The sequence below is a fragment of the Scyliorhinus torazame genome, chromosome 14 (assembly GCF_047496885.1).
Source record: "Scyliorhinus torazame isolate Kashiwa2021f chromosome 14, sScyTor2.1, whole genome shotgun sequence".
In the NCBI taxonomy this organism is placed as follows: Eukaryota; Metazoa; Chordata; class Chondrichthyes; order Carcharhiniformes; family Scyliorhinidae; genus Scyliorhinus; species Scyliorhinus torazame.
In genome coordinates this window covers 124,242,215-124,262,765 of record NC_092720.1, presented here as the reverse complement: position 1 = coordinate 124,262,765, position 20,551 = coordinate 124,242,215, and the positions used below count along the sequence as shown (strand labels likewise).

Below are 20,551 nucleotides of genomic sequence, written 5' to 3'. Positions count from 1 at the left end.
TTTTTGTTGTGTCTTTTCTACAAGGTTCCAGAACTAATTCCATTAGCTTGTCCTCTTTCCACAACAATCTCATGCTTCAAATGATTATTTAATCTTTCTTCAAAAGGTGCAATAGTGTCTGCCTCAAATATTCCCTGTGACACAGTATTTTATATGTAACAAACCCATACATTAAGAGATTTTTCCCATTGCTCTTCCTTCACTCTCTGATGAACACATTGAATTGATAACCCATCACCCAAGCATCTCATTGAAGGGAAATAGTTTTCCCTATTCACCATATCAAAACCTTTACATTTAAAAAAAATTTGATTGAACCTCTGCCATCATTTCTTAATTACTAATAATCTAATTATTACTAATAATTGGAGAGCACAATTGCTTCACAGCTCCAGGATCCCAGGTTCGATTCCGGCTTGGGTCACTGTCTGTGCGGAGTCTGCACATCCTCCCCGTGTGTGCGTGGGTTTCCTCCGGGTGCTCCGGTTTCCTCCCACATTCCAAAGATGTGCAGGTTAGGTGGATTGGCCATGATAAATTGCCCTTAGTGTCCAAAATTGCCCTTAGTGTTGGGTGGGGTTGCTGGGTTATGGGGATAGGGTGGCGGTGTTGACCTTGGGTAGGGTGCTCTTTCCAAGAACCGGTGAGGACTCGATGGGCCGAATGGCCTCCTTCTGCACTGTAAATTCTATGATAATCTATGATAATCGAGGTAATGCCATGGTAAGAAATAAAACTCGGAAAACTTGACATCACGGAAGAAGGAAAAATTTATTTTGTGTTACAGAAATACAATCGAGTCCCAACTTTTCTACTTCTACTGTGGTGAGGTGAATCATGTATCATTTCTGTTGAAAACTGATGAATACAAAATGTGAATTCAGGCAGGCATGGTGTGGACAGTGTTGTAATCAGATAGGTATCAGATGGAGAGATTGGATCATTCCAGGTCCTCTGGTGCGTGAATCCTCATCAGATCACTGCTGTGGGGTTTAGCAAGTAACAAAGGAACAAGCTTCCAGGAGCTCTGGAATAGAGAAGAACAGGTGCTTAGAATATAACTATAATGGTTCTCACTGTAAATCTCCTTCAGCAATGGGTTTTGAACCATGGCATTATACACAGATAGTCAAAGCCAAGTGCAATATATAGGTGAAACAGGAGTGGAGGATAGGGTATAAATGGGCCAGGACTGAGAGAGGACTATGAATGCACACAGTGAAGGAGGTCAAAGGGAGAGTGGGAGATAGGACTGAAACCTTTTACGTTTGGAGAAAGTCAATATAGATTTCAGCAACAGGTGGTTAGATGTGGGAGCTGGAAACATGTGACCCTTCTGAAGCACTCTTGGAAGGAGACCCAACTGGCAAGTTCCTCCTTCTCGGTCGAGCCGAAAAGCAACAGGTCAGCACTCTAATTGTGAGCAAGCATATCGATCTGCCACTCAGCAGATCTAGGGTCCAAGATGGTTATGGATCAAATATTGAGAAGTAACAGCAATATTCAGGTCTTTTGTAAAATGGACCAAAATATGAAATGCTCAATTGGGGAACAATGGCTGGGAGCGGGTGGGGGATGGTGGAGTTGGGGTGACCGTAGGGAGTGGGGATGTGGCGGGTGGGGGAGTGGGGGGGGGGGGGGGGAGTTGGAAGATGTCTCTGCCCGGACAGACTCTCCCCTCCCCATGGCAGGTGAGTGCAAAGCTTATTTAAATCAATCGGCCTTTCACTGACCATGTAACTTCCATGTGAGGCTCGCCGGTGGGGGCCAGACACCTGTAGATTTTCTGAGTCACAGTTTATTTCATGAACTTTTCTGCTCATGTATTTGAGGGCCGCTGTAGTGAGGCATGCAATATTTCATTTTAGGTATGAATTGCTCCGTCAGGTACAGCATTTTTAAATACAATGTCACAATAATGTGACTCAGCTCCCCACCTCAGAAGAACACACCCTAGCAAGTAGATTGAGACAGCTATCTCAACCACCCATATCATCAGACTGAACAATAATCGAAAGTACCCGTAGTAATAACCCTCATGAAACCCACGGGGATGAGCCAATTGATCTCCCTATGGGGCTCGTGGAATATGAGCTCCCCCGCTGAGGAGCGAAGGCCTAGCAGCCGGGCCCATGAATCTAGTGCTTAAAAACCGGTTATAATTGGGACAGGCCGGATAGGTAGTCCCGGCTGGGACTGAAATGCTGCGGCCTTATCTGTTGTTTGCCAAATAAACCTTTGTTTGTGTAACCTTCTCAGGACTCCGAGAAGATTTTATAGAACCCTACTCCCCCTGATTACACCTTGGTACAGATTTTTAAATTATTTGTTCCAATTATTTCTAAACTGCACTGAGTCTATGGGTGATCTCAGGAACAAATGAAAAAAAAGATCAGTTTGGGTAGAGGTAGGAAACAAGGGATAGGAAACTTTGATGGTAATTATGTATAGGTCTCTAATAGTCACTGTACTGTAGAGAAGAATATAAAGAAAGGGTATACAGTAATCACACGGTACTTTGATCTCCATGTAGACGAGGCAAACCAAATTTACAGCAATAGTGCATAGAATGAGTTCATGAAGGCTGAAGAACCATGCCAACATACGAAATATGTTGCCTGCTGCCAGCTCCAGGGACCCAAGTTCAATTCCAGTCTTGTGTGACTGTCTGTGTGGAGTTTGCACTTTGTCCTTGTGTCTGCATGGGTTTCCTCCATGTGCTCTGGTTTCCTCCCACAGTCCAAAGATGTACAGCTTAGGTGGATTGGCCAAATTGGCTAAATTGCCCTTAGTGTCCAAAAGGTTAGGTGATTTACTGGGTTACAGTGATAGGGTGGAGACGTGGGCTTAAGTAGGGTGACCTTTTCGAATGGCCACCTTCTGCACTGTAAATTATATGATCCCAGCTGATGCTTTGGAGGATGCTAAAGTAATTCTCAAGGCAAAGTTCCCTCTAATTTTCCTTCACTCTGACTGGCATATTTATTGCAATTCTGTGCAGTTCCTTAAGAATTGTGCAACCACAATTGCGTAAATCTTAAAGAGACTGCTTCCTGTACATTGCCTGGCTGTCCACGGCACTGAACTACTGCACAGCTGTATACTCATGCATCTTAGAGGGAACAATGTTTCAATGTTTTAATTGATAATATTGTGGTCAGTAATTGCCAAATGCTAAAAATTTAGAAAGGCCAAGAAGGCAGAATAGAAGAGCTAGAATTCTGATACTGGAGCTGTCGCATTGAAGAAAGCCTGACCTCAACTAGACATAAGCCAGGTCCTGTATCAGGAGACTGGGGAAAAGTACTGCAACAATTTACAGCCATGTATGAAATCTTCACATTCCATTGGCTCGCGTCAATTACAGAGCAGGACTATGCCAGCAAAGTCTTCAGTAAATTCATCAAGATCAATAATGTCTCAACAGCAGTGCCTTGCTGTATTCTCGCATCAATGGCCATCATGATGCACTGACCCCCTGATCTCAGCTATTATGATCCACAGAGGTATAAAAGGCTGCATTCAGTGAAGTTCCAACAAAGCTGGGAGTGAAATTTGAATCCCAGCGTGTGGAATAAGGAGGAGTGGCCTCCTCCTTGGTTGGTTCCTCCCTGGTTCGTTCCCCAACATACTGTTCCAGGAAACAATCTCTAATCATTCAATGAACTCTGCCTCCAACGTACTCTTGCCAATTTGATTCCTCCAGTCTATGTGCATATGAAAATCACCGTACCTTTCTTGTGGGGTTTGAATCTGGGTCTCCAGAGCATTACTCTTGGTCTCTGGTTTACTAGTCCAGTGACACTACCACTACGCCACCACCTCCCCCTAAACTGCCTCAACTGCCCAGCCAAACACCATGACCACCTTGTGGAATGCAGGAAGTAAGTGCTTGAACAGAAACTGGACATTTCCTGTCTGAAACACATAATCACAAACATATCCAACATTGTTCAAGAAACATCACATTGATTGAAGTCCATTATTCTCAAATGATATTTACCAGGGGTTTTACAGGAGTGGAGCCCTTCCAATGTGGCAATATAACTCTGACCCAGGAAGCCTTTGTAATCAGTAGCAGTAACGTCAATGAGGCACTGAGTGGAGTCCTTAAAAAGGAGGTCCTTCCCCGAAAAAGTCGCTGAGTCGAACATGTTGAATGTGGTTTTCTCGGATCCTTCACGGCCGTGTTTCAGCTGTAATAAAAAGCAAACCTCTTACAGTGGTGACAGCAAAAACACGCCAATGGTCTGTTTGTGAATTATCTTAGGAAATGGAAACTGGCATCTCCTGAACGCAACTAAGGATTGACAATAAATGAAGCTTTGTCAGCATCACCCACTAACACAGTCCATTAGCATTATACAGAAGAGCAGATCCTGCTTGTGTCAAGCATACTTAAGGTTTATGGCATACTGTCACTCTGCATTGCAACATATCCACGGCTGTGACAAAATACGACTTTGTCCTTTTAAAACTGAATCAATATGCAAATAGAGTTAAGCAGTCAAAGTTTTCAATCAGGCTGTTGCAATGTAATGTTGCAAAATTTGCTATTGTAGTCACGTAAGGCAACATTTGTGGAGAGAAAAACAAAGTTAACGTTTCAGGTCTGTCTACAATCCACCTTGCTTTTACATCCTCAAAGAACTTTAATAAATGTGTCACACATGATTTCACTTTCACAAAACCATGTTGACTCTGCCTGATCATAATATGATTTTCTAAATGTTACTAGTTCCTTAATAATGGATCACAGCATATCTCCAATGATACATGTTAGACTAGCTGGCCTACAGATTCCTGTCTCCCTCCTTTCTTGAAAGTGGTGTTACATTTGTGGTTTTCCAATCACTGGGACCTTTCCAGAATCTAGGGCATTTTGGAGGATCACAACCAAGTCATTGGCAAATAGGGTTAAGGAAAATCCCAAGACTTTTTCCACGTACATAAAAAGCAAGAGGGTAGCCAGGGAAAGGGTTGGCCCACTGAAGGATAGGCAAGGGAATCTATGTGTGGAGCCAGAGGAAATGGGCGAGGTACTAAATTAATACTTTGCATCAGTATTCACCAACGAGAAGGAATTGGTGGATTTTGAGTCTGGAGAAGGGTGTGTAGATAGCCTGGGTCACATTGAGATCCAAAAAGACGAGGTGTTGGGCGTCTTGAAAAATATTAAGGTAGATAAGTCCCCAGGGCCTGATGGGATCTACCCCAGAATACTGAAGGAGGCAGCACGGTAGCATTGTGGATAGCACAATTGCTTCACAGCTCCAGGGTCCCAGGTTCGATTCCGGCTTGGGTCTCTGTCTGTGCGGAGTCTGCACATCCTCCCCGTGTGTGCGTGGGTTTCCTCCGGGTGCTCCGGTTTCCTTCCACAGTCCAAAGATGTGCAGGTTAGGTGGATTGGCCATGGTAAATTGCCCTTAGTGTCCAAAATTGCCCTTAGTGTTGGATGGGGTTACTGGGTTATGGGGATAGGGTGGAGATGTTGACCTTGGGTAGGGTGCTCTTTCCAAGAGCCGGTGCAGACTCGATGGGCCGAATGGCCTCCTTCTGCACTGTAAATTCTATGAAATTCTATGAGGCTAGAGAGGAAATTGCTGAGGCCTTGACAGAAATCTTTGGATCCACACTGTCTTCAGAAGATGTCCCGGAGGACTGGAGAATAGCCAATGTGTTCCTTTGTTTAAGAAGGGTAGCAAGGATAATCCAGGGGACTACAGGCCGGTGAGCCTTACGTCAGTGGTAGGCAAATTACTGGAGAGAATTCTTCGAGACAGGATCTACTCCCATTTGGAAGCAAATGGACATATTAGCGAGAGGCAGCATGATTTTATGAAGGGGAGGACGTGTCTCACTAACTTGATGGAGTTTTTTGAAGAGGTTACAAAGATGATTGATGCAGGTAGGGCAGTGGATGTTGTCTATATGGACTTCAGTAAGGCCTTTGACAAGGTCCCTCATGGTAGACTGGTACAAAAGGTGAAGTCACACGGGATCAGGGGTGAGCTGGCAAGATGGATACAGAACTGGCTAGGTCATAGAAGGCAGAGAGTAGCAATGGAAGGGTGCTTTTCTAATTGGAGGACTGTGACTAGTGGTGTTCCGCAGGGATCAGTGCTGGGACCTTTGCTGTTCGTAGTATATATAAATGATTTGGAGGAAAATGTAACTGGTCTGATTAGTACGTTTGCAGACGACACAAAGGTTGGTGGAATTGCGGATAGCGATAAGGACTGTCAGAGGACACAGCAGGATTTAGATCGTTTGGAGACTTGGGCGGAGGGATGGCAGATGGAGTTTAATCCGGACAAATGTGAGGTAATGCATTTTCAAAGGTCTATGCAGATAGGGAATATACAGTGAATGGTAGAACCCTCAAGAGTATTGAAAGTCAGAGCGATCTAGGTGTACAGGTCCACAGGTCACTGAAGGGGCAAAACAGGTAGAGAAGGTAGTCAAGAAGCCATACGGCATGCTTGCCTTCATTGGCCGGGGCATTGAGTATAAGAATTGGCAAGTCATGTTGCAGCTGTATAGAACCTTAGTTAGGCCACACTTGGAGTATAGCGTTCAATTCTGGTCGCCACACTACCAGAAGGATGTGGAGGCTTTAGAGAGGGTGCAGAAGAGATTTACCAGGACGTTGCCTGGTATGGAGGGCATTAGCTATGAGGAGAGGTTGAATAAACTCGGTTTATTCTCACTGGAACGACGGAGGTTGAGGGGCGACTTGATAGAGGTCTACAAAATTATGAGGGGCATAGACAGAGTGGCTAGTCAGAGGTTTTTTCCCAGGGTAGAGGGATCAATCGCTAGGGGGCATAGGTTTAAGGTGAGAGGGGCAAGGTTTAGAGTAGATGTACAAGGCAAGTTTTTTTATGCAGAGGGTAGTGGGTGCCTGGAACTCGCTGCCGGAGGAGGTGGTGGAAGCAGGGACGATAGTGACATTTAAGGGGCATCTTGACAAATACATGAATAGGATGGGAATAGAGGAATACGGACCCAGGAAGTGTAGAAGATTTTAGTTTGACGGGCACCATGGTCCGCACAGGCTTGGAGGGCTGGAGGTCCTGTTCCTGTGCTATACTTTTTTTGTTCTCTGTTTTTCTTTGAAATGGGGGAGCGGAAAACGCTGATAGGTCAGGAGAAAATAAGTGTTGAGGAGTAACTGAAACCTAGTTGAATCAAATGGTGATTGGGTAATTAACTTGCGGTAGTTGTGAAGGTGGCGGTAGGTGCATTATTTGTTAGAGAAGTACTAGATAGGACAGAGCTGAATTTTGGAAGTAGTGCTGAGTTTGGATAGACTTAATTAACTACACTGAAAGGGAAAACGTTAGGAACAGGAATACACTACAGCACTACAGCTTTGTGGCAAAGAATAAGATGCATGAGCAAAGCTTCAATTGTAATCCTGGGGGTTCCAATAGTCCTCACAATTAAAATGGGGGCAGTCTGCATGGAGGCAGAAACTTAAAATTATGAAGGGCTCATTTCTAAAACAGTGCATTGAAGAACCCAGTGGGAATAATGCAATATTGGATTTACTTGTACTGAACGAGGAGGAGACAATGGTCAGAACTCTCCGGGCGTTGCGATTCACTTTTCCCACCAGCAGCGCACCCCCACCTGTGGGTTACGCGACAGTGTAAAGTGGATATAATGGGAAATCCCATTTGCAAATGGCGTGAAGATAGAATCCTGCCTCCTGGGGACCGGAGAATCTCGCCCAATATACAAAGTAGAAGCAAGGGTACATCTGAGATCTACTGGCCTTAATGTTCTGGCATTCAGGATAACCACGAGGGTAGAAAACAGAAAATAAGCCAATAAAAAATAAATAAATACAAAAAATGTTGGAATATTCAGCCGACCAGACCCTTGCATCTGTGGAGGGAAGGAGAGTTAACAATTCAGATTTTGATGACCTTTCACCTCTGATGGGTATTTCCAGCATAAGACATAGGAGCAGAAGTAGGCCACTCGGCCCATCGAGTCTCCTCCAACATTCAATCATGGCTGATATTTTCTCATCTCCATTCTCCTGCCTTCTCCCCATAACTCCTGATAACCTTATTAATCAAGAACCTATCTATCTCTGTCTTAAAGACACTCAGTGATTTGGCCTCCACAGCCTTCTGCGGCAAAGAGTTCCACAGATTCACCGCCCTCTGGCTGAAGAAATTCCTCCTCAACTCGGTTTTAAAGGATCATCCCTTTAGTCTGAGATGATGTCCTCTGATTCTAGTTTTTCCTGCAAGTGGAAACATCCTCTCCACGTCCACTCTATCCAGGCCTCGCAGTATCCTGTAAGTTTCAATAAGATCCCGCCTCATCCTTCTAAACTCCGAGTACAGACCCAGAGTCCTCAACCGTTCCTCATACGAAAGTTCTTCATTCCAAGGATCACTCTTGTGAACCTCCTCCGGACCCTTTTCAAGGCCAGACATCCTTTCTTAGATACGGGGCCCAAAACTGCTCACAATACTTCAAATGGGGTCTGACCAGAGCCTTATACAGCCTCAGAAGTACATCCCTGGTCTTGTATTCTAGCCCTCTTGACATGAATGCTTACATTGCATTTGCCTTCTTAACTGCCGACTGAACCTGCACATTAACCTTAAGAGAATCGTGAGCAAGGTCTCCCAAGTCCCTTTGTGCTTCTGATTTCCTAAGCAGTTCCCCACTTAGAAAATAGACTATGCCTAAATTCCTCCTTCCAAAGTGCATAACCTCACACTTTCCAACATTGTATTTCATTTGCCACTTATTGCCCATTCTCCTAGCCTGTCCAAATCCTTCTGCAGCCCCCTTGCTTCCTCAATACTACCTGTCCCTCTGCCTGTCCCTCATCTGTAAACTTAGCAACAGTGCCTTCAGTTCCTTCTTCCAGATCATTAATGTATATTGTGAAATGTTCTACTTTTATATCATATTTCAAGCATCTACAGTATTTTACTTTTGTTTCAATTTAGAAGGAATGTTTTTACCAAGCATGTTGCTATATCGCTACTGTTGGTACTCAATGAAGTGAACCTGATTCGGATTGCAGACTGTTGCACAACTGCAGTCAGCTAGTCACGCCCTCTGAAATGGTCTGACACCAGTAAAAGTAAACAAACTTAAAACCAACAGGCCATATAACAACTTTTTATCCCCCCAAAGTTAGCTTCACTTCAGGCAGAGCAGTAACATGAAAATAAGTAGTGATATCCCGAAGCTTTACGTTCATCCAGGATTCACAACTTTTTAATAGCCACCTTTTCCTCGCCTACACCTTCTTTGGTGCTCCCACTTCCTTATAAGAATTCTGTTTGGATATTTCAACTTCTTTATCTAATCAAATTCAATTGCTGGAATTCGGTGCTCAGAATCCTGCCTCCACCCTCCAGGTCAAATATGAGACTTCTAGTAAAAGGGGTACTGAATGACTATGCTTCCTTAATTATTACTCAATGTAGGCAATCTCCTCTCCCCATCCAATCTTCATCTTCAGGTGGGAATGATTCAGTCTTTCTCAATGTGCTTATATTTTTATGAGGTGCTTCATTTCAGGGAATGATTCAAATTTATCGATATGTCATTAGCGCATCTCTTTTAGTGGAACCATTATTTCCCTTCTAGAATGCAGTTGCCCAGGACCTCTGCTAGCCACATTCAAGGGGCCATTATTCAGGCGGCGTCCTTGACGGTGTCAGCGGACTAATGGGTCAGAGACCTGATACCCAAGCCAAATTCCATGTTCATCTGATCTTCACACACATCATTTCAACAAGGAACAATATTTGGAGATGGAGAGCTGGAAAGCTTGCTTAATTTTTTTGTCGCTGAGTCAGGACCCTGACACAAATAGCGGCGCTTCTCCATTCACTTCCTTGGCATCTGCTTGCTCGGCACAAGACCCCCTGGTCGATTCGGTGGTCTCCCTGGTTTATGATTCATATATTCTCTGGTTAAATAGGATGAACTAGGATGGAGGTAGAACACTGTTTAGATCACTGGAGAGCCACCTGCCTGTTTTCTTGGCAGGAATGTCATGTCAGTAGATGTCACCATTCTGAGGTACAAAGGTTATCGTGGGTAGGCAGAATGTAGAGCTGAGGCCACAAGCAGATCACCATGATTTTATTAAATGGGGGAGCAGGTTCAAGGGGCCAAATGGCCTTCTCCTGCTCATAATTCGTATGCCTGTGTTTATGATAAGATTTGAAACTCTATGGGCATCACCCTACTGAGGTTACTTACCATGCCTTGCTGTGTTCTTGTTTTCTAATATTTTTAAGGTTGGGTTTGATTTTCCTGTGTTAGCCATTTGATTTATAATTAAACACAGAGTTATGATGAGGTTGGAACATCAATGGGTCTGTGAAGATCATGGGTGCACTAACAACTGACACAGTCTGCCAAGCAAAGGTCAAACATTACCCATAACAACGATAAATTCATCTCCACATTTCCGCCCAGAAAATTCATCGCCATTCCTGCAAATAAGACTTATAAAGCGTCATGTATCTGCCCATCCCAGTTGTCTCATTATTTTCCTCCAAGATCTTGATACAGCTTGGATTTTCTTTTCTTTATTATTTCGTGGGTGTTGCTGCATTTGTGTCCCATCCCAAATTGTCTTTAAATTGGGTGGCATTCTAAGCCATTTCAGAGGGGCAGTTAAGCGTCAGCGACATTGGCTGTGGATCTGGAGTGACAAGCAGGCTGGACACGGTAAGGCTGGCAGATTTCCTTCCCCAAAAGGACATTAGTGAACCAGATGGGTTATTACAACAATTAATGATAGCTTCACGGTCACTGTTCCAGATTTCACGGTCACCATTCCAGATTTGATTAACTGAATTTAAATTTCACAAGGTGCCATTGTGGGGTTTGAACCCAGGTCCCCAGATCATTACCTGTGTCTCTTGATTACGAGTCCAGTGACATTGCTACTGCGCCACCTTTAGGAGATGTGGTGGTTCAGTTCAGAGCGGTTCAGTTCATTCAGCACTTTTCTCGAATCTGGTAGTCGTCACTCTCTTTAAATACAAGATTGCTTCATCGGTCACTGGCGTGGTATTGTTTTTTAATTATTTTTTTTAAAGTACCCAATTCTTTTTTTTCCAATTAAAGAGCAATTTAGCGTGGCCAATCCACCTGCACTGCACACCTTTGGGTTGTGGGGATGAGACCCACGCAGACATGGGGAGAATGTGTAAACTCCACACGGACAGTGACCAGGGGCCAGGTTCGAACCCGGGTCCTTGGCGCTGTGAGGCAGCAGTGCTAACCACTGTGCCATTATGCCACCCCTGGTGCGCTATTGTTTAAAAGATAGTGTCTATTCAGTATGGATGGGGAATTGGCAACACTGGTCAATTAAAAATGTTGGTTATGTGTTTTCAACTAATCGGAAAGCTGATGTTGGCGTTGAGGTGTCGAAAGGAGTGCCTGAGTAACCCGTTCAAATCTAGTAAGTGGCACCGAGGGAACATGGTGCTGCCGAATAGTGGGAGGCTGAGACCGGATTGAGGCAGGATCACAGATGATAATTACCCATGAGAAAATCGTTTTTGAGTTAGTTGAAGGGAGAGGGTGGAGCACAAGGCTGTCGGTTCATCTGGAGTGGAAAATAACATTGTGTCGGTTGTGCTTCTGCCCTGAAAATGTGAATTTGTTCACAGCGGTAAAAGTCCTGAAGTTGGGGTTTTAGGACTGTACCCAGTGCAGTTCGCACGCTGGGATTAGAATGGATTTTCATTCAACACTTGAGGCAAGTGGGTTTAGTTAAACAGACAAAATAGCTGTTCAGAGCTCCCACATCAAGATTGGAGTCCTTATTCAAAAGGTAATACTATCTGCCAACTTGATGAGCCAATTGGCAGCACATAAACCTATGTACGGGGTCAGAGCTATGCTTTTGTCTCTCGCCTGTCCTGTCTTTCCATAGTGGTCACACTCCAGTAGTCGAAGCATGAAATTTAATTATTAGCAAACAGTGGCTTGAATTGCCAACTCTAATTGGTCAACTGGAGGGGTTCTGTGGAATATAATGGTTGCAGAGTGATGTGGCAGACTTGGAATTTTAGTTATGATTTGCTGTTTTGTTGGTTTCTAGCTGGTCATAATTCACCAATGAAACCTGGAATGACTCCTCTGAATTTTGTAATATGTTCACACACTCACCTGTTCATTTTTCAGCAGTTCGAGAACTTGTTGTTTCATATTTGGTCGTGTCATAACAGCATGGGCTGGGACCATGGCCAAGTTGCATGTTTCGTAATTTACGATTGGAGCTGTGGTGCCATCCTTACACAAGAGGCGATAATCAGAAGACTGCAGATTCCGGTTCCAATCGAGCTGTCCAAGCGCTATGAGTAAAAATTATTCCAGTAATTATTACTGCTAATCTGTCTGCCAGAACTCAACCAAGTATATTTTTTGGTTTCAAAGAATGACAGTATGATAGGTTGCCCCAATATAAAATACTTGGAGCAATTTTCCGGAAAACAAACATTCACGCAATGTTGATGATGACTGATCACCTGGCCTTAACAGGGTAGTAGCCTTTCTTGTTGGCTTAAGCATTTAAGGTAGATGAGGCAAGCAAGTGTTACCATAATATATAACTACTGTTGTCCTATAGAACATTGATCCTTGGGGAGTCCAGCCACTGGATAAGGCCAGCATGGTGGCACAATAGTTAGCACAGTTGTTTCACAGCTCCAAGATCCCAGGTTCAGTTCCCGGCTTGGGTCACTGTTTGTGCAGAGTCTGCACATTCTCCCCATGTCTGCGTGTGTTTCCTCTGGGTGCTCCGGTTTCCTCCCACAGTCCAAAGATGTGCAGGTTAGGTGGATTGGCCATGCTAAATTGCCCTTAATGTCCAAAAAGGTTAAGTGGGGTTACTGGGGTACGGGGATAGGGTGGAGTCGTGGACTTAAGTACAGCGCTCTTTCCATGGGCCGGTGCAAACTCGATGGGCCAAATGGCTTCCTTCTGCAATGTAAATTCTATAACTCTATGATAAAATTGTATGACCTTCCCACGTTGATGCGAGGGAATGATGAGGAAGCTGTAAAACTGGCTTACTTACTCATATATAATATCAACATACTGACATACCATAGGCAGCAATCTGAGAAATAAGCTTTGTTATCACTTGGATTGAGCCTGTGACATTGCAGTGGATACTCTTACAGCCACAACCAGTCAGGTGGCAGCAAACAGTGATAAATACCGATGGGTTTCCTCAGGAAGCAGAGACTTCTTGTGCAAGGTTCCCTGGCCTCCCCGGTGCGTGTTTCCCGGCAGTGGGAGATGGCCCGCCATTGGCCGACAGCAGGATCTTCAGGTCCCGCCGCTGTCAATGGGATTTCCCATTGAATCCACCCCATGCCGGCAGGAAACCCATGCGCGGTGGGGGTGCACCATCGGCAGGACCGGAAAATCTGCCTGGTGTGACCAGCTCCCTCTCACAATAATCAGCAGATTCAGGACAGAGCAGAAGTTTACGTTGGAAACTAGATTTTTTTTTACAGTCCTGGACAGTACAAATCAAATTAATTGAGAAAGTTACACGTACGGAAAGTGTTCTCGATAATAGTGATATGTTTAACGAAAGCCACATCACCCGCTTCCGCCAGGCACCTGAAGGAAATTTAAGCAAGTTAATTCACCAAGCACAATTACAAAATTAACTGCATTCGATATTTCCCCCCTTCTTCAATTTTCTCTGCCCCCCTCCCAGTGAATGCCACAAGACTATTTAACCGTATGGTTCGTCACAGCTGAGTCCAACTTTATCTTCAGTCCCAACCACTCATTCACCTCACAGTTGGACACTGGCTGCTGATCAGAGTAGCAAATCGGATTGAGATTTTGTCAACCGCACTATCCCCCTTCCTAACAATAGAGGGCTTTATACTCTCAATGGGAATAGTCGTCTGATCTGAATGTTGCCGGACCAATTTTTGTACAGATATTGTCCAAGGAAGGAGAATGAGGATTGGGCATTAGTCCCAACAAAGGACAGCTGACATCAAAGTGGTTCAGGAGGACAATCGTTGCGCAAGTTTGGGAGCTGGGAGAAGGCCCTCGGGAGCAGAAGTGCAGAGTTTTAAAGCCATGTCCTGCCCTTCCTGGCCCCACTAAGGTGAGAGCCTTTAAAACCTGTCTTACAGATTCCAGGCAGTTTTATTGATCAGGTAAATCAGCCTTGACTTAAAGAAAAATACAACACCAAGTAACAAGGAATATACACAAAAGAGGAAGATAAAGGTCTATTTTGGCAAAAGACAAGCTAAGAGATGAGTTAGGTAAAGGGAAAAACAGAATAATTTAAAATTTGACTCTTTGTAGATGAATGTTCAGCACTCTTGCATGCAAGAGAAGAGACAGAGCAAATAAGAGAGGGTGAGGATTGTGAGATATGACGAGAATAGGTTAGAAAGGTTGAGATGCCAAGAGAGAATGGCACTTCACAAGAGTAAATAGATCAAAACCTTTTTGTTTTGGTTGTTTGATATAACAATGGCATGATTTAAGCAAGAAAGAGGGGAATTTCATATGAGCACATAACATTTTATCACTAATATTGTACAGCTGGATTTAAGCCAGATGAGGATTCTGCATTGTACCTGAAGGCACCGCTGTAGCTGAAGTATCGTTCGTTGCTGTTGGCATCACATTTGTTTTCTGAATGCAGGGTTTTTCCGGTACCAATACACAGGGAGCACAGATGGGGATGAAGAGTCTTATCTGCCCCAGGAGCACAACTGTCACTGAAATAGGTTGCTTTATTCAAAAAAGAAAACACATTAATTTTCCTGGTCAACAAAATAAAAAAGTTCATAACTAAGCACTTGTACCAGCAGTGGGAGTCTGCTGGGAAGAGAGGATAATAGAATAAAGGATCTGTGTAACTTATCGCGCACCAAGAATCAAAGGCAATAGGCAGCAAATACTAAGAAATAAAGTGTTTGATCAGCATACAAAGAGGAAAAGGGATAAGAAAGAGAAAAATAGAGTAAAGAAACAGGAAAAATTGGAGCAAGAGACAGATACTCACATGCGCTTGAGCATTTTAACAGAAGCATTAGCTTGAACAATTTAATATTGTACAAGGGGAGAGAAATGTGGAATGATACTTACAATTATAAACATCACAAGCTCTGATTTTGTTATTTTTAATCAGGAATCCCATGGGAACATTCCAGCCAGCTGTCCGGCCGACACCTGTGTGACAGGATTTCTTCCCTCTGAGTGATTCCCAGGTCGCTTGTGGATTCTTCACAACCGCCACGGCATAGTAAGACGCTGTGAGAGAAATACATACAAATGTAACATTTTCAGTGAAAAAATTGACAAACATTTGAAGAAGAACAGGATTAAGGGCAGTGGGAAGCGTGTTGGTTTGAGATTGCTCCTGTATTGAGTGGTCGTTGACCTGTTAGGCTGGATGGCTTTCTTTTATGCACTAAGCTTCTTTGTTCTATTGTTCCATCAATACCAAGTTCCAGCAGGACAATTTTCCTCCAAAACTTGGTTCAAACTCCAATTATTGATCACAATCTAATTTGACCCTTTGGTGCAATGCTCTCAGACAATGGCTGTACTGTTCCATGGATATTTTTTCCCTATATCAAAGATACCCTCTGGCCTTGGATTAAATTAATTTGGGTGTCTCTAATTCAGACAGCACCACCTAAGGAAGCAGAGAACAGTAGATTGCAGGAGTGGGGGACTAGCCAGTCTGTCTGGAAGGGTGGAAAAGGTTTGGACTGCACGTCATGACCAGCAGCTGCTGCGCTGTTGGTAAAACCTCTGCAAAACAATTAGAATTGTGACGTTCTCCCGTCCCTACTTTGCCTCCCCATAGCAATGCTGGAATCCAGTAATGATCAGAGATCCCTTGTATCTGACATTACTGTGACAGAATGCATGTTGCTCAACATATTTCCATTACACGAATATTAAAACATGTCATCCCATCTGAGTACAGAATTCCTGAAGAGCACCCATTACATCCAGATGCAAATCAGAGTGCGTAAAAACAGCCCAGACATAAAAGTATCTGTGCCTGATCCACTGCTGTTCAGATTATACTGAAATATTGCCAGGAAGAGATAAGGTGATCCATCTCAGGTTGTACTTTTAATTTTATTCGTTCATGGGATGTCCTGAGAAAGCTCAACTTTCACCCATTCCTAATTGCCCTTGAGAATGCAGTAGTAACCTGCCTTCTTGAGTCGTTGTAGTTCATTTGCTGTCAGCACACCCACGATGCTGTTAGGGAGTGCAGGATTTCGACTCAGTGACAGTTTACCAAGTCAAGATGATATGTGGCTTAAAGGGGAACCTCCAGGTGGTGGTGTTCCACGCGTCTTCTACCCTTGTCCTTCTACAAGGCAGAGGATATGTGTTTGGAATGTGCTGTCAAAGGAGTGATACTCAGTGGATCGTGTAGATGGTATACATGCTACCGCAAAGCTAATTTAAAGGCAATGGATGGGGTACCATACAATTGGGCTGCTTTGTCCTGGATGGTGTTAAGCCTCTTGAGTGCTGTTGGAGCTGCACTCATCCAGGCAAGTGGAAAATATTCCATCACACCCCTGACATGATTTGTCCCTCCAATGCAGGAGATGCTGTCCATTACCAGTGATGTTTAACCAAGGCCTGATCTGCCTGTTCCAGTAACCATTAAACATAAAACTTTTCCGGGGAAAGCAGCCTTAATGTTCACTGCGTGTGGAGTTCATTCCTGGTGTGACAGTGTTTCTTCTTGAACGTATATTTATAATAATCTTTATTGTCATAAGTAGGCTTACATTAACACTGCAATGAAATTCCTGTGAAAATCCCCGAGTCGCCACACTCCGGTGCCTATTCGGGTACACAGAGGGAGAATTCAGAATGTCCAAATTACCTAACAGCACGTCTTCCGGACTTGTGGGAGGAAACTGGAGCACCCGGAGGAAACCCACGCAGACGTGGGGAGAACGTGCAGATTCCGCACAGACAGTGACCCAAGCCGGGAATCGAACCTGGGACCCTGATGCTGTGAAGCCTCAGTGCTAACCACTATGTTACCGTGCTGCCCCAAAGGTCTGCCAAATGATTACATAAATTCAGAGAGACTTGTCAATGTAATAAGTGCTTTAACACTTACGTATTATGTTACTTCTTGTTCTGCATGGACTACGATCTCCTGCAGAGTGGAATGGAAGAAGTATAATTTAAAATTAAAATAATCACAAGCTCATAGCCTGCAACACATATAAGCTTCTACCTCCTCCAGCTCTACACATACTGTGTACACAGAAATAAAGGCACCCAGCCCAACACATTGACCAAATCAAGTATCCTTCATCCCAATAACACCGCATGCATGTCGACTAAATCGCAGAGCTTCGCCTCCACACAGAAATCAATAATGGAGCAAAGGCATATGTTTTACTGTGGGAGACCTGTCCAATCCCTCAACATTTCAACAGTCTCTTAATTTTTGGGTGAAACCTTTGAACGATACTACGAATTGTGATTTTATGTTTCAAAAAGAGTTTCTTCTAATGTGATGCTCCTGAAGCTCTGCAGAGACATCTGAACTATCTTATAAAAATGTTCTACATGGGCAGTAAAATTCTATGATTCACTGACTTTGCACGGTTTTAAAAATCCTGGATGGGATTCTCCGCCAGCGGGATTCTCAGTTTTGCCGGCGCCCGGGGGTTTCCCGACGGCGTGGGGCTGCCCCACAATGGGAAACCCCATTGACCGGCCGGCGTAACGGAGAATCCCACTGGCGGATCGAGGCAAAAATGTGACGTGGCGGGGTGGGGAATCCAGCCCCCTATATAAGACTTTATAAAAACCTTATAGCCCCAAGGAGAGAGATAGAGACATTGTTTAGGATGGGAAAACCCAACCAGAGGTCTTGAAGATTAAGTTCTGGTTTACAGTATAATGATATCAGACGAGCCTGTTACAGGTTACATCCTTCCAAATCAACAATCACCTATGGTGCACGTCTCTACTTTTCAAAGGCAACACAGTCCCAAAGGCGATAAATTTGCACCGGCCAATATGAAATGAAGCCCAGGTCCTAATGTCCTTATCTCTACATGAGGCCATATGTCATTTAAACCCGAGATCCATGCAATGAAGGTGACGATTTAAAGTTTGTACAGAACACCTACCTTTGTTGTAATACTCTGCCATGACAGGGACGAGGCCACATTTTCCTCCAACATAGACTTGCCCACCATCAAGGCTTACTGCATCAGCGACACCAGACTGCAAAAGAGAATTTGTTTAGTGTGCGGGTGTGCATTTCTGTCTCTATCTCCTTTCCTCCCAAAACATAAACCCATAGATTTCCCTTCAAATTTGCACCCAATGCATGAAGCAAGCATTAGGTATGGGCAGTCAGCAGAGATTCTTTTCTGAGGGGTCTTCCTCTCTGCTGCATTAATGCTCCAGACCTTGACCTGTCTAGATTTGCCAAGAGGCCTATTGCTTTTCCTTATCAGCCATTGAGAGCATTCAAAACAGTCCACAGAAGCTTACCCTTTACAGGAGGCTTGTCTGCAAAATGATTGAACCCGTTTTGAATAAAGTCCATCTCGGAAACTGGGATAGCACAGACACACAATCATGTCTCTGCATTGAGATAGCACAGATACACAGTCTGTCTCTACATTGAGACAGCATAGATTCAATATCTGTTTCTGCATTGAGATAGCACAGATACACAGTCGGTCTCTGCACTGGGACAGCACAGGTACACAATCTGTCTCTGCATTGAGACAGCACAGATACACAGTCTGTCTCTAAAGTGGGATTTCCCAGGCTGACACTCACAAGGCGCTATTTCCCAGCCTTGCAGGTTGAGTGGTGGATGCTCAGGGAGTATACAAACATGGCAAAAATTGTTTAAAAAGCTGGTTGGACAGCAGGGTTAAGACTGCAGTAAACATAAAAGTAATGTAAAAACTTTCTTTAAATGCATCAACAATCAAAGTTTGGTGAGGAAATACACAAATGGGTAGATTGAAATGTGAAACAATGAATTGCCAGATAACCTGAACAGCTTTACTATTCATGAAGGAAGTCACTGACAAACCCCCAGAAGATCAGCCATGATCTCATTGAATGGCGGAGCAGGCTCGATGGGCCAGATGGCCTACTCCTGTTCCTAGTTCTTATGTAAGTGAGGGTTGAGTTTCTGGAAAAAGAGGAAGAACTTTTAGTCGCACCAAAAACAGTGTGGTTAGCACTGCTGCTTCACACCGTCAGGGACACGGGTTTGAGTCCAACCTCGGGTGACTGTCTGTGTGGAGTTTGCACATTCTCCCACATTCCAAAGATGTGCAGGTTCGGTGGATTGACCGTTCTAAATTACCAGTTGGTGTCCTAAGATTAGGTGGGGTTACGTGGTTACAGGGATAGAGCTGTAATGTTCTTGTCGGATGTCCTGATTTATATTACAAGATCACTTGGAGCTAATGCTACAAACAATTTATTAACATTAACTGTGGGTCAACTATATACAAAACAACAGATGAATGATCATGCACAAGCAACCTCCCCCCCCCTGCTCTCCAGTAAGTCCGAGGTCACCTGACTCTAACATTCACTTATATATTAATGAGACTCCTAGTGGTCAGTTGATGAATTATATCATGGTTTAGATTACATCATTACAACAGCGGTGGATTAGGCCTAGGTAGGGTGCTCTTTCGGAGGTTTGGTGTAGGCCCGATGGGCCGAATGGCTTTTGTCGGCACTGTAACAATTCTGTGAGCAGAAACATTCAGGGTTCAGGTAACAAGAATCCCTTCAAGTAATTTCTGAGGAAACTGGTCAAATTCTGATGGGAATCTTCAAAAAGGATTGAATTTTAAATTGTATTAAAGGATTGGGGAGCCAGGCAGTGACCTGAAGTTGGAATCGAACCCAGGACCCTGGCACTGTGGCAGTGCTAACCACACTTCTTTGTTAGCAATGGTGAGACTAAAAATTCTTCCTCTTTTCCCAGAAACTCAGACCTCACTTCTGGGAGTGAGTCAGTGATTTCCATATGTTTAAAGAGGCTAAATGGTTTACTTGAAATTGCCTGTCTCTGGATTGAGATAGCACAGGTACACAGTCTCTCTCTGCATTGAGATAACACAGACACACAATTTGCCTCTGCATTGACATAGCACAGATACACAATCTGTCTCTGCATTGAGATAGGACAGATACACAGTCTCTCTCTCTGCATTGAGATAGCACAGACACACAATCTGTCTCTGCATTGAGATAGCACAGCTGCAATGGTCTCTCTCTGCATTGAGATAACAGATACACGGTCTGTCTTTACAATGGGACAGCACAGATACACAATGTGTCCCTGCATTGAGATAGCACAGATACACAGTCTGCCTCTGCACTGGGACAGCACAGAGACACAATCGGTCTCTGCATAGAGACAGGACAGATAGACAATCTGTCTCTGCATTGAGATAGTACAGATACAGTCTGTCTCTGCAGTAAGATAGCACAGATACAC

The 20,551-nt window shown here is 44.0% G+C and overlaps 1 protein-coding gene across 1 annotated transcript in view; it reads right to left on the bottom strand.

Annotated features, from left to right (window-relative positions):
• Positions 1-752: 752 nt before the first annotated feature.
• LOC140390004 (serotransferrin-1-like) overlaps positions 753-20,551 on the bottom strand; it is a 68,900-nt gene continuing 49,101 nt past the window's right edge. Inside the window, exons 10-17 of the mRNA XM_072474770.1 lie at positions 18,195-18,291; positions 17,168-17,206; positions 15,148-15,312; positions 14,634-14,790; positions 13,580-13,644; positions 12,181-12,365; positions 4,004-4,196; positions 753-1,027 (exon numbers count right to left, since the gene is read on the bottom strand). Of these exons, the coding sequence (XP_072330871.1) occupies positions 993-1,027; positions 4,004-4,196; positions 12,181-12,365; positions 13,580-13,644; positions 14,634-14,790; positions 15,148-15,312; positions 17,168-17,206; positions 18,195-18,291 (936 nt within the window). The 3' untranslated portion in view covers positions 753-992. The remainder of the gene's footprint in view (positions 1,028-4,003; positions 4,197-12,180; positions 12,366-13,579; positions 13,645-14,633; positions 14,791-15,147; positions 15,313-17,167; positions 17,207-18,194; positions 18,292-20,551) is intronic.